At 40.0% G+C, this 14,699-nt stretch overlaps 1 protein-coding gene across 1 annotated transcript in view; it reads right to left on the bottom strand.

The window, feature by feature from the left end:
* LOC311047715 (plakophilin-3-like) overlaps positions 1-14,699 on the bottom strand; it is a 129,475-nt gene that overhangs the window by 2,954 nt on the left and 111,822 nt on the right. The window contains exons 12-14 of the mRNA XM_084060533.1: positions 11,339-11,492; positions 10,751-10,946; positions 7,299-7,386 (exon numbers count right to left, since the gene is read on the bottom strand). Of these exons, the coding sequence (XP_083916659.1) occupies positions 7,299-7,386; positions 10,751-10,946; positions 11,339-11,492 (438 nt within the window). The remainder of the gene's footprint in view (positions 1-7,298; positions 7,387-10,750; positions 10,947-11,338; positions 11,493-14,699) is intronic.

Here is a 14,699-nt window from a genome sequence, read left to right as displayed (position 1 = left end):
TTTGCCTAATAAAATATTTAATCAATCAAAACTATAGAGATAATGTGTACTGATTTGCGTGATTTTTGGAAAAAAATTGTAGGAGTAATATAATATTTTTTTGTTGCAAAAATCTGCTTCCTGGTGGTGCTATAATAGGACAATGTTAAAAGGGTGGCATTTGTTCCTAAACGTAGTGCGAATGTTTGAACAAAGTGTCACCGCAGTCGGACGCTGCGTTCATGATTTTCTGCATTTTGTTCAAAACGGGCCAAATTAAAAATGGGCCAAACTTTAGATGTCAATCATTACACCAATAAATACACCAACAACACCAAAAACGGATTCCGTCCGTCTCCCTGGGATTATCCAATCATCATTCAGCTGACTTGCCCAGCTCTAATCCTGTTAGCCAATCAGGCGCAGCCAGTCACCCTTCATGCGACTCATCATTGGCCTCTGATATGCCCATATATGGGCATATCAGAGGCACCCAGGGGACCGGCTTCGGATGCTGTCAATGCGCCGAATGGGACATTATCTCGTTTAATCAGACCATTCATTGGGTGTAATTAAGAGATACTGACCTTGTAGATCTAATCAAGAGATACAGATCTACAAGCCCCTTGTGAGCTTGTAGATCGTCTATTTTCAAATAGCCTCGGTATAAAATAGGGCTGAAGTGGTTAATGTGTGTTTTATAATGTAATCATTTATATCTGCAAAGTAACTTGTAACTAAAGTTATCAAATAATTGTAGTGGAGTAAAAGTACAATATTTGCCTCTGAGATGTAGTGGAGTAGACGTAAAAGTATAGACAATTGAAAATACTCCAGTATAAAAGTACCTCAAAATTGTACTTAAGTACAGCACTTGAGTAAATGTACTTAGTTACTTTACACCACTGTTTACAAGTGTTGAGTTTCCTACTTTCAGAACAAGCTGACGTCAAACGAGGCGACGGCTGAACACTAAAACTAAACATTGAAAACATGCATTTCCACAAGAATGAAAATTGCACCATGTAAAAAGTTCCCAAGAATTCCAAACTCTTTCACTATCTGACTGTAACCGTAAACACACGCACGCACGCACGCACGCACGCACGCACGCACGCACGCACGCACGCACACACACACACACACACACACACACACACACACACACACACACACACACACACACACACACACACACACACACACACACACACACACACACACACACCCTGGTCTGGCAGCATTTCTGTGTTGACAGGTCCTCAGAGACTCTCAATCTGAAGTATGAATCTAGAGAAAATATTTATGTTTGCAGCGCCAACAAAAAAAAAAGAATTACTGCTGCAAAAAAACTCATTGTGTCTCTGTGGAAACCCCCACATTCCCTTTCTGTGAAAAGAAAGAAACTATCTTTTGAGGGAGGATGTGAAGGGAGGACAGCCCCGTGTACAAAACAAAAGGTAAATAAGTGACAGGGTGTCTATAGGTGTGTGAGTGTGGATGTATAGAGTACAGAAGTCCTGACGTCACTCGTTCATCCACTGGGTCCTAAAGTAATTTCTCTATGGATGGATCTTAGAATCGTCTCATATAAGAATTGTGCTCCAAAAATAAACAAACTGTCTCTGTGATATTGTCAGGGAGGAGTCTCTGTATCGTTTATGATAGTCAGTCGCTCATATTTGAAAATGTAACTAATTCATAGAAAACTATGCATTATACCTTTAACACAACACAAACACAATGGTCCTACACCTGCATTAGGCTAATATTCATGATTAGCACACAATATGAAGAGGGCTAGAAATGAGCGAGGGAGTGTGGAGGGAAGGAAGGAGAGGGGAGGGTCAGTGGGGAGAATGGAACGGATGTGGGCTGATGAACAGAAGGAGAAAAGCAGCTGGAAGCAGACAAAAGGTGGTGGAACACATACGCGCACGCACACACACACACGCAGGTTTGTGTTTCCATACTTGCGAGGAGCAACATTTTAAGGCAGTGATTTTTTATGAATGCCATGTTTAAAAAGCCATTGTTCTCGTAGCCACTGCTACGAGAACAATGGCTTCTACTATAACTAACTATAAGCTAACTTTCCAGGACAACACAGTCTCACTCCCAAGAAGGCGCATATTTACTTAACACATTGAGTGCCAAAAACGGTCCGGACCGTTTTTGAGAAGCTATACGTTGTTGGCCCATTTTTTAAAAAATATATTTTTCCCACGCGGGGCGCTCTAACGAAACTTTGGGATCATCCAAGCAGTCTCTGAGAAGGAGAGGCCGGATGTGGATCCATGTCAAAAATCCTTCCGTTCGTCCGCTCCAATGTTAACTCCTTGACTAAAAGCTTAAAATCTCCATTTCTTTTTAACGTGGTGGAAGTGAGCCGTTTTCGATCGGCGATCACTCTGCAATGGAGGATCGCTTTAGAAATATAATTGTTCCAGGTGTTAGTCGGGACCCTCCGCCGTCTCACACGCACGCTTATTTTACATGCACGTCCTCGTCGGGGCTTCTACAGCACGAAACATATCAACGTAAGTGGATGGAAGATATGCTGGCACTAGATGTAACCTATTTTAATAAACCTCTGGCACACAATGTGTTAAGTAAATGTACTTAGTTACTTTTCAACACTGCATTTACCATTTAAAAAATGTTGTTTGAAATGACCAGTGATGAGGTCAACTCTTCAAACTGTTCTCCTCTGAGACACAGAGAGTGTAGAACAGAAATAGAACCATCTTATAGTGAGCGTTAACACAGTAAATGGAAATTATGTTGGGAAAAAGCTGAAAAGATCCTTTAAGGTCAAACTCTGTTGTGAAGAAGGCATTAGTCTGGAACAACCAATAGAATAAACAACGTATATCAGTTGATTGAGAAATACTTCCTTCTGGTCAATGTCTCTTTAGTTAGTGAGCTGATAAAGACATTCTTCATTCTTTGACTTATTTCCCACAGAAAAGCTCATGCGTGTCTCTGCTCCTATCAGGACAGACTGCCCTGTTTTACGGGTGAATACTGGGCAGTGGTGGAAAAAATACTCACTTTTTCTACTTAAGTAAAAGTATCAATACTGCAATGTAGAAATACTCTGCTACAAGCAAAAGGCCCGTGTTCAAATTTTAGTAAAAGTACAAAAGTATTGGCATCAAAATATACTTAACGTACCAAAAGTAAAAGCAGAAAAATGTTTGAATAGCGACGCGTTGTGAGCTTGTAGATCGGCTATTTTCAAATAGCCTTGGTGTAAAACAGAGCTGAAGTGGTTAATGTATGTTTTATAATATAATAATTTATATCTACAAAGTAACTACTCACTAAAGTTCTCAAATAATTGCATTGGAGTAAAAGTAAAATTTTCACCTCTGAGATGTAATGGAGTAGAAGTTAAAGTATTGGAAATTGGAAATGCTCCAGTAAAGAAAAAGTACCTCAAAATTGTTACTTAAGTACAGTCCTACTTGAGTAAATGTGCTTAGTTACTTTACACCACTGATACTGGGTTTCGGTCAAATCAACTTGTGCTCCATCATGAAGCATCCAGACCTCTCAGGTCGTCTTTTTGGGGAAAAGGTCTGATTTCTGTCCCTAGAATCACATCTAAATGTTCAGTTTGTATATCTCTAGGAAAAACGTCAGGTTAGGACAAACTACAACTTTCACTTCTGTTGAATCAAACATGAATCAAACATTAAAAAAACACCTTTCTGCTTGATGCTGTCTTTCACTGAGGTTTCATGTTCAATCATTTTTATCTGCACTGTGATTGTAGCATTACGACACGCTGTGAGCTTGTAGATCTGCTGTGTTTGTTGGTGATTTACACTAACCTGACCTAACCTGACTGGAAGAAGCTTGCTTCACACACTTGTCTCACAGCCTAACTTCCATCTGGGAACCTCGACAGCCAAACCGCTGCAAGACGGCGCTCCCTTTTTTTTTCAAGCTACTTGGCAGGTGATTGGATCTGTCTATCACCGTCTGAGCGTGCTAACGCCAACCAATCATATTAACACATCACCCGCCAAGGTATTAAACGTCGTTTGTTATCCCCATGCCAGCTTAATTACCTTCATCCCATGATATTTGAAACGCTGTGGAAGCGACATTGTGTTCCAAAAAAACAAAAAAAAGAGTCCCCGCGGGTAGGCGGAGGGATCTGTGTATCCAGAGGAACCACAACATTCCAACCGCGATCCGCCATTTTGGGGCTTTGGCCGCTGAAAACACTGGGTTTCAATGCAAAAAAACAGCAACTGAGTTAGAGGTGTTTTTCTGAAAATCCCATAGTCAGGGCGGATGGATGTGACGTTTTTTGTAATGATGTCACATCCACATACTTCTTCTCTGAGTGACGATGGATGGATCATCACAGAGCGGTGTTACGGTGCCTAAAACAGCGTGCCTCATTTTTTTTTATAGAACGACTTTATGCGTGTTGGCGGGAAAGAGGACTTTTTAACTTGTAGTGTTGTTGTCTGTGGTAACGGCCATGATGAACAGTGAATGACTACAATGCAACAAGCGCTTCTCCATGACGTCACACCCGGTCTCGCCAAGATCCCGCCCATAGCTCATAGTCAGTTTGTCACCTGTTTGTAGTCTTTGTGTTAATGTGTGTTTACCTGTTTGTAGTCTTTGTGTAGTTTGTTAATGTGTGTTTACCTGTTTGTAGTCTTTGTGTAGTTTGTTAATGTGTTGTTTACCTGTTTGTAGTCTTTGTGTTAATGTGTTGTTTACCTGTTTGTAGTCTTTGTGTAGTGTGTTAATGTGTGTTTACCTGTTTGTAGTCTTTGTGTAGTTTGTTAATGTGTTGTTTACCTGTTTGTAGTCTTTGTGTTAATGTGTTGTTTACCTGTTTGTAGTCTTTGTGTAGTGTGTTAATGTGTTGTTTACCTGTTTGTAGTCTTTGTGTAGTTTGTTAATGTGTGTTTACCTGTTTGTAGTCTTTGTGTAGTTTGTTAATGTGTTGTTTACCTGTTTGTAGTCTTTGTGTAGTTTGTTAATGTGTGTTTACCTGTTTGTAGTCTTTGTGTAGTTTGTTAATGTGTTGTTTACCTGTTTGTAGTCTTTGTGTTAATGTGTTGTTTACCTGTTTGTAGTCTTTGTGTAGTGTGTTAATGTGTTGTTTACCTGTTTGTAGTCTTTGTGTAGTTTGTTAATGTGTTGTTTACCTGTTTGTAGTCTTTGTGTAGTTTGTTAATGTGTTGTTTACCTGTTTGTAGTCTTTGTGTAGTTTGTTAATGTGTGTTTACCTGTTTGTAGTCTTTGTGTAGTTTGTTAATGTGTTGTTTACCTGTTTGTAGTCTTTGTGTAGTTTGTTAATGTGTGTTTACCTGTTTGTAGTCTTTGTGTAGTTTGTTAATGTGTTGTTTACCTGTTTGTAGTCTTTGTGTAGTTTGTTAATGTGTTGTTTACCTGTTTGTAGTCTTTGTGTAGTTTGTTAATGTGTTGTTTACCTGTTTGTAGTCTTTGTGTTAATGTGTTGTTTACCTGTTTGTAGTCTTTGTGTAGTGTGTTAATGTGTTGTTTACCTGTTTGTAGTCTTTGTGTTAATGTGTTGTTTACCTGTTTGTAGTCTTTGTGTAGTTTGTTAATGTGTTGTTTACCTGTTTGTAGTCTTTGTGTAGTTTGTTAATGTGTTGTTTACCTGTTTGTAGTCTTTGTGTTAATGTGTTGTTTACCTGTTTGTAGTCTTTGTGTTAATGTGTTGTTTACCTGTTTGTAGTCTTTGTGTAGTTTGTTAATGTGTGTTTACCTGTTTGTAGTCTTGTTTGTTTACCTGTTTGTAGTCTTTGTGTAGTTTGTTAATGTGTTGTTTACCTGTTTGTAGTCTTGTGTTAATGTGTTGTTTACCTGTTTGTAGTCTTTGTGTTAATGTGTTGTTAATGTGTGTTTTACCTGTTTGTAGTCTTTGTGTAGTTTGTTAATGTGTGTTTACCTGTTTGTAGTCTTTGTGTAGTTTGTTAATGTGTGTTTACCTGTTTGTAGTCTTTGTGTAGTTTGTTAATGTGTTGTTTACCTGTTTGTAGTCTTTGTGTAGTTTGTTAATGTGTTGTTTACCTGTTTGTAGTCTTTGTGTAGTTTGTTAATGTGTTGTTTACCTGTTGTAGTCTTTGTGTAGTTTGTTAATGTGTGTTTACCTGTTTGTAGTCCTTTGTGTAGTTTGTTAATGTGTGTTTACCTGTTTGTAGTCTTTGTGTAGTTTGTTAATGTGTTGTTTACCTGTTTGTAGTCTTGTTGTTGTGTTTTTATTTATTCTTTGTGTAATGTGTTGTTTACTGTCTTTGTGTTAATGTGTTGTTTACCTGTTTGTAGTCTTTGTGTAGTTTGTTAATGTGTTGTTTACCTGTTTGTAGTCTTTGTGTTAATGTGTTGTTTACCTGTTTGTAGTCTTTGTGTAGTGTTAATGTGTGTTTACCTGTTTGTAGTCTTTGTGTAGTTTGTTAATGTGTGTTTACCTGTTTGTAGTCTTTGTGTAGTTTGTTAATGTGTGTTTACCTGTTTGTAGTCTTTGTGTAGTGTGTTAATGTGTTGTTTACCTGTTTGTAGTCTTTGTGTAGTTTGTTAATGTGTTGTTTACCTGTTTGTAGTCTTTGTGTAGTTTGTTAATGTGTTGTTTACCTGTTTGTAGTCTTTGTGTAGTTTGTTAATGTGTGTTTACCTGTTTGTAGTCTTTGTGTAGTGTGTTAATGTGTGTTTACCTGTTTGTAGTCTTTGTGTAGTTTGTTAATGTGTGTTTACCTGTTTGTAGTCTTTGTGTAGTGTGTTAATGTGTTGTTTACCTGTTTGTAGTCTTTGTGTAGTGTGTTAATGTGTTGTTTACCTGTTTGTAGTCTTTGTGTAGTTTGTTAATGTGTGTTTACCTGTTTGTAGTCTTTGTGTAGTGTGTTAATGTGTTGTTTACCTGTTTGTAGTCTTTGTGTAGTTTGTTAATGTGTGTTTACCTGTTTGTAGTCTTTGTGTAGTGTGTTAATGTGTGTTTACCTGTTTGTAGTCTTTGTGTAGTTTGTTAATGTGTGTTTACCTGTTTGTAGTCTTTGTGTAGTTTGTTAATGTGTTGTTTACCTGTTTGTAGTCTTTGTGTAGTGTGTTAATGTGTTGTTTACCTGTTTGTAGTCTTTGTGTAGTGTGTTAATGTGTGTTTACCTGTTTGTAGTCTTTGTGTAGTTTGTTAATGTGTTGTTTACCTGTTTGTAGTCTTTGTGTAGTTTGTTAATGTGTGTTTACCTGTTTGTAGTCTTTGTGTAGTTTGTTAATGTGTGTTTACCTGTTTGTAGTCTTTGTGTAGTTTGTTAATGTGTGTTTACCTGTTTGTAGTCTTTGTGTAGTTTGTTGTACTGGAACATGTTACACAACACTGTAGACGCTGCCTTGGCTGCTTTCAACCTGCCAGAACTACACACAACACGCACGCGCACACACACACACACACACACACACACACACACACACACACACACACACACACACACACACACACACACACACACACACACACACACACACACACACACACACACACACACACACACACACACACACACACACACACACACACACACAGAGAGGAAATATCAAGCCAAAAGCAGGGGACAGGATATAAAACAGGGGTCCTTGGGGGGGTTTCCAGGGGGTCCCCAGCAACATGACTTAATATAGCATCACAATCACTTTAACCACTTTTAAAAAAAATATATTTGTATTTGCTTACAAGACGTAGATGACCACAAACAGAACAGTTTAACTTTAACCCTTTATATTACACATGGACTATTTGAAAATAGTTGATTTACAAGGTCACAACGGGTCGCATTGTGACGCATTGTGACTTTGAACTAAGTTATTTCTGTGGACAGTAGAGCCTGTTTCTGTTCAGTATTTCATTCATAAACTCAGTTATTTTCCCCACAGGGAAAGTAGAGCTTTCACCTCCATATTAGATTTACTGTCCTTTCCTTTCCTTTCCTTTCCTTTCCTCCTGACACTCACACAGTTAGTCTGTGAGCTCTGAAGAACAGTACAACCCCACACGTTCATCACTACTTAAAGGGATAGTTCACCCCAAAATGACTTTTTTTCCTATGGATTAGTCACCTCATGGAGACGTGAATTCATTCATTGTTTAGTTTGTGTCTCATTTCAGAGACAATAATCCAATATGTTCTGTGTCGCCTGCTGCTGACAGCAGACAAATGCAAAACTATAGAAAACAATAACATCAAGTTCAAAACAACCCTCACAGTGTTAAATGGCTGATGACCCACGTTCAAACATGTTTTAAATATGGTTTTGCTCTCGTTAACATCGGTCTCTTAACTTCAATTAGTCAAATATTGTATTATATATATATGCTCAATAATGTGACAAAACCTCTCCATTTATTCAAGGTTTCATGGGGTGAGTAAATGATAGGAACAAAACTAAAGTCATTCCTTTAAGGGTTAAGAGTTAAATCTAATGTAATCTAATGTAATCTAATGTAATCTAATGTAATCTAATGTAATCCAGTTCATGTACAGAGCAGTGAGGAGCTGAAGAGAGACGTTGAGGAGACACACTGAGGAGGTTTTTGTTCTACAGTAGCTTCCTGTACACACAACCATGTGATTACAGTGTGTGTGTGTGTGTGTGTGTGTGTGTGTGTGTGTGTGTGTGTGTGTGTGTGTGTGTGTGTGTGTGTGGTGTGAAGATAATTCTAGTGGATGTACAGTAATTAAGGGCTGTGTGTCCACAGGAAGTTCTCTTTGAGCAGTGGAGCTGTTTGGATATGAAGAGTTCTCAAATTCTGACCGAACCTCCAACCAACCCTACTCGCCAAATCTATGCTAATTAGTCGGGCTGGGCCGAGCCTTGGGTTCCGTAAAAAAAAAAAAAAAGAAAAAAAAAATCAATTAACCCCCAAAAAATAAATGTCATCTGCCGCTAGCGGCCTGACGGTAAGGCTGACGGAAATGTCAGTGGATGTGTTGGATGTGTTGGATGTGTTGGATGTGTTGGATGTGTTGGATGCAGCTCAAAATGAACTTTACTTCAAAGCAGCTCAAAAAAAGCACTAACCAGACCCGCTCAAGTGACTGGCTTACACTTGAGGTTCCACCTGTTCAGTCTGAACTGAGGAAATCTGCTTTTTGCTTTGATGCTCCTATCATGGAACACTCTACAGTGGTTCTCAAACTTTTTCATGTCAAGGTCCCCCAAATTGACACTTATTAGCCCACGTACCCCCATTTGAAAATATATGCCAGGGACCCCCATAAGAAACGATTTTTACGGCTCTAGCAGTGATTCTCAACCATTTTAATTTCAATTACACACAGTTTGCATTGCATTAGGCTACGGACCCCCATTTAATGGCATTTATATCTCTGGGACCCCAATTCATATTGTAAAATCAATGTTAATTTAACTCTGAGAGTGTACAAATTTGGACACTCTCAGAGTTACAGACCCATAAGGGTCCATTTGGTTCCTATCCATCATTTAGCTGGGGACCCCCTGGAACCCCCTCAAGTACCCCTGGGGGTCCCTGGACCCCACTTTGAGAACCAATGCTCTACAACTCACGCTAAGAATTAATGCCCCAATATCCTATGGACAATGTAATCACCTGCTCTTAAATCTCCCTACCTCAACATGTAATTGTTTTTAACTTACAAATGTTCTGTTGTGGTTTGTTTTGTTGTTTTATACCTGTATGTGCCTTAATTGTTGATTTTTGTGTATGTAATCTCGTCAGCATTGAAAATGAGGGTAAACCTCAATGCTCTTTTCGAGAATAAATAAAGGTTTTCAATCAATCAAAAACGTACTTAGGCAACATCCGACCTTCCTAGCCCGAGTTATTAAAGAAAAACGGGCGACAATGGCCAAAACTCAATTGAAAATCGGCGATGGAAAATGGGTGAAAGTGGCCGTTTTCAAGATGTATTGGCCATTATCTCCGTCTTTTGCAACACTCTGTGCGTCCATACACAAAAACATTACTGACAATGACCGATAATCCAAATAAATATTGTATTATGGCCAATATACGCCCTATTTTATATTTTATACTCAACAAAATAGTGGTAGCTGATCAGCACGTTGTGAGCTTGTAGATCTGCTATTTCTACACTTCTGTAAAATAATTTTAGAACTTTATGAACCTTTTTCATGGAAACAATTATGACGGTTATGCAAAAATAATTGCAATTTTCTCAAATAATTGCAATTAGGCGATTATGTAATAATAGCACATCTTTACCAAAACCTAATCTCTCAAGAACAGATCCGTCGCTGTGCTTGAATCTGTCGCTAGCCGTGTTGAGAACACGTGCACATTGGCTACAAGTGGGCGTGCCATCAGATCAGGAAGCAGGCCGCGCTTTACCCAATCAAAGGTAGTGGGCGGGTTTTACGTGTGTGCGGCTCGTTCCCCACTGAAAACAAACCGAAACTCATTTAACAATAGCGTCCTCGAAGCCGACAAAACCACGGAAAGATATTCACATTTTAACTTGCTCTTTCATCATAGAAACAAGTGGGCTTATAACCAAAACCATCCATGTTCTCTGGGAGAAGTGGTGTTAGTGTTCTGTGTAGAAATACTGTTAGTGGGAATGAAAACATAGTCACACCACCGGAAGTAGAGCGCTGAAGGCAGACCAAAACCCTGTTTCCCTGAGTCCTCTGTACAGCTCCCCCCAGAGCCAAATGAATAAGTGAAAAACAGCAGAGTGCAAATCCATAATAAGTGTTGGGGGGGAGGGGGGGGGGGTACCTGTTGTCATGGGTGGTCTTGATGCCCACCAGCTTGGGCAGCCCGTCGAAGTAGGAGATGTCCCGGGCTGCCAAGGAGCTGCCGGTGACCAGGTGGTTGAGGGCTCCGCAGATGTTGACCACCACCTCCCCGGAGGGGTCTTTCTGTGTGCCGTCACCGGGCAGCTTGGTCACCAGGACATTCACCATGCTCTTAGCTGTGTGAGAGACACAGGACTATCACGTTCAACCCAGATTTGGCACAAACAAGGGAATGAACTCTTTCTCATGCTAGGCAACAACAATGTGGAATGCCCTGCCAAAAGGAGTGAAGGAGTGTAAAACCCTACTCACTTTCAAAACTGCCCTAAAGATACACCTTCAGGAGGCTGTAATTACAAACTGGCCTCTGTCAATGTCTTAACCTACCTATTCTTTGGGGGGTGAACTATCCCTTTAAAGTTCTTATTTATCTGTATCACAGTGAGTTGTTATTTATTCACAGTGTGTGTGTGTGTGTGTGTGTGTGTGTGTGTGTGTGTGTGTGTGTGTGTGTGTGTGTGTGTGTGTGTGTGTGTGTGTGTGTGTGTGTGTGTGTGTGTGTGTGTACCCAGGTGGTCTTTGTTGCGTGTGTGTCGTGCCAGGTTCCTCAGCAGTCCGGTCAGAGGTCGTAGTTCAAGGTCAGAGTGCGTGTCCAGCAGGTCCAGTAGGACGGGCAGCATTCTCTCCTGATCCAGAACCACATGACTCAGTACCGACGCCCACTGAAACACACACACACACACACACACACACACACACACACACACACACACACACACACACACACACACACACACACACACACACACACACACACACACACACACACACACACACACACACACACACACACACACACACACACACATTTATAAAAATAATATTTCCCAGATTGGGTTTTTGGTCACAACAAGCTATATTCAACTGAAGATCGCGGTAAGGGACTAGTCAGTGGTGGAAAGTAACTAAGTACATTTACTTAAGTACTATACTTAAGTAACATTTTTAGGCATTTGTACTTTACTTGAGTATTTCCAATTTCCAGTACTTTTACTTCTACTCCACTACATCTCAGAGGCAAATATTTTCAGATGTAAATTATTACATTATAAAACATACATTAACCACTTTAAACCTATTTTATACATATAGGCCATTTTCAAATATTTACTTTTGGTAATTTAAGTACATTTTGATGCCAATACTTTTGTACTTTTACTCAAGTAAATTTTTAATTCTGGACTTTTACTTGTAACTGAGTATTTTTATATTGCAGTATTGGTACTTTTACTTAAGTAAAGAATTTGAGTACTTTTTCCACCTGGGACTAGTCGACATTTATAGTGGGGGACCCTTGGAGGAAAGTAGGGGAGGGTCATGGCCTTTCTAATTTCAGTCCAAGGGAGGTTCAGCTAAACTTCAACAGCCATTATTAGGCATGTCAGAGATGCATTATCCCAATTCCCAACCAGAGACATCCTCTTTGAAGTGTGTTTTTGTAGCTCATAGAATTACATAGGCCGGGTATAGGTTACAACGACAGAACCAATTGATAACTGGATATTCATAATCATTTGAAGTAATTATATGCATGTGATTGATTAATTTGGAGCTACATGGACAGTTGTATAACAATGCCAGCCCAGCTCCACAAGTAAAACCAGAATCGTCAGGCCATGCATAATTGATAGGCTAATTTGTTTTGTGTAGGCTGCAGTGTAGTCAGTGTAGTGTAATGTAGGTTTATAATTAAAAGGGCAGAGGGACACAAGTTTTAAACTACCGGTTACCAAATACACAACTGTCTTCAATCTCGCATTGGCAACCAAACAAATTATTATTTTTTTTATCAAGAAAAAAAAAATAGTTTTGACCAACATGAAGTGGTAGTGAGTGAGTTAACTCATTGACTGCCAAGGACGACTTATGATGACACATTTTCTGTGACCAGTTGAAAAGGTATAAAAAAACGAAAATGGCTGGCAGTGGGCAAACACCTAGAAATACGTCTGGTAGTGAATGAGTTAATAGAGATATTTGGCGACTCAAGCGGTTGAACTCAGATCAACTCTACACAGTCACAGTCAGATATATTAGCTTTCACATCCCCCCTGTGTGTGTGTGTGTGTGTGTGTGTGTGTGTGTGTGTGTGTGTGTGTGTGTGTGTGTGTGTGTGTGTGTGTGTGTGTGTGTGTGTGTGTGTGTGTGTGTGTGTGTGTGTGTGTGTGTGCGCGTGCGTGTGTGTGTGTGTTTGTATTACTATACTTGCGAGGACCAAGTATAGTAGAATTTGAAGAAATCTACGTGTTCCTGGTCCTCACAAGACAAATGGTTGTTTTTATTTATAGTAAAAAAAGAAAAACATTTTCTAGAGATTCGTTTACAATCAGAAAAACATTCAGGTCAGGATTAGACGTTATGATTCGTGATTTATACTTAGTTGCGCGCCAGTGTCATGCACCGAAAAACAGCCGATCTATAAGCCCACAACGCGTTGTGAGCTTATAGATCGGCTGTTTTCCGGCTTTACGGTTAAAAATGTCAATATATTTTTTTTTTAAATGGCATTCATAACATGGCTGTCATAACCCATTGAGACCTGAAGCCGATTCTACATGTCTCCTAAATCTCAACAGTATTCTTAAAAACGTATGTTTCTACAGTATATCAGTGGTGCTCAATCTTTTTCATGTCAAGGGCCCCCACAATTGTATGTATTCGGCCGCGGACCCCCATCAAAATATTTTGTTACAGGGACCCCCAGAAACAATAGCCTGGTAAACCCTCCCTCCGGAAATCTCATTTCCATTTGATTCCAGGAGTGAGTCTGGCCTGATTGCCCATTGTGGGAGTTTCTAGCGGAATTACGAACTAACCGAGCCAATCAGCGTCCTCGCTCATTGTTTTGTGATTGACAGCGGGGGTAGGCCAATCAGGTGGAACCAGAGTGGTTCACACGTCATTAATCAATACACCTTTCATACAAGCTGCTCATTAACATCAAAGACAAACCAATTACTCCTGGTGATAATAGGGTGACCATATGTCCCGTTTTGTGCGGGACAGTCCCGCATTTCAGTGACTTTTCAAGCGTCCCGCAAATTGAGACGCTGTCCCGCATTTTGATTGATAGGCTCCAGTTTTCAAATATGCGTTTAAAATCTTGATTTCATCAATTAACTGGCTGTGCGCAGCGCAGCGGAGCAGTGGAGCCTGTCATCAGGGGGCGGGCCGAGTGTGTGTGTGTGTGTGTGTGTGTGTATGTGTGTGTGTGTGTGTGTGTGTGTGTGTGTCTGTCGAGACTCGAGAGGAAACGCTGCCCCAATTAAAACACTCGCCCCAAAACACACTCGCCCCTATGTTTTTCGCCGACCGAGGCCGCCAGATATACCCGGGGTGAGTGTGTTTTGGGGCGAGTTTTTTTCTTTGGACGAGGTGGCCGCGGCCGCGTTCTTGTGAACGAGCAGTGAATTAAATCACGTGTTGCTGGTGGAATACAAGTCGTAAAGAAAATAATCAGCAGCTCAACAACATATAAGAGGATACAAGAGCTATCTGTGCAAAAGCTGCAAAGTGTGCATATTTAAGCAAGTATTTTAAAACAGTGAAAGCTACCGAGGAAAAAGAAAAAAAAGTAATAGACCCCGCCAGGACAAAAACTAACGACCAGTGACCACGTTGTGAATAATTATAAACAAACAACCTCCTGGTGCTTGCTTCCAAGTTGGGGGGTAAACCGAAGGTATTGAAGAGGAGAATCATGTTATGGTCATCAGAGATCAGAGGATTTAGCAGCTGCCCAGCCATTCTGATAATGTTAGGAGCAATGGACCTGCCAACAGTGACACTATGAGCAGGTAGGGTCCAACCAAGTGTTTCTAAATTGACTGCAGTCTGCACAGAACCCTATCCATCAGATCCAAGTTTTT

The sequence above is a fragment of the Gymnoscopelus microlampas genome, assembly GCF_963454915.1.
Source record: "Gymnoscopelus microlampas genome assembly, chromosome: 1".
NCBI lineage: Eukaryota > Metazoa > Chordata > Actinopteri > Myctophiformes > Myctophidae > Gymnoscopelus > Gymnoscopelus microlampas.
This window is presented reverse-complemented; position numbering and strand designations above follow the sequence as displayed.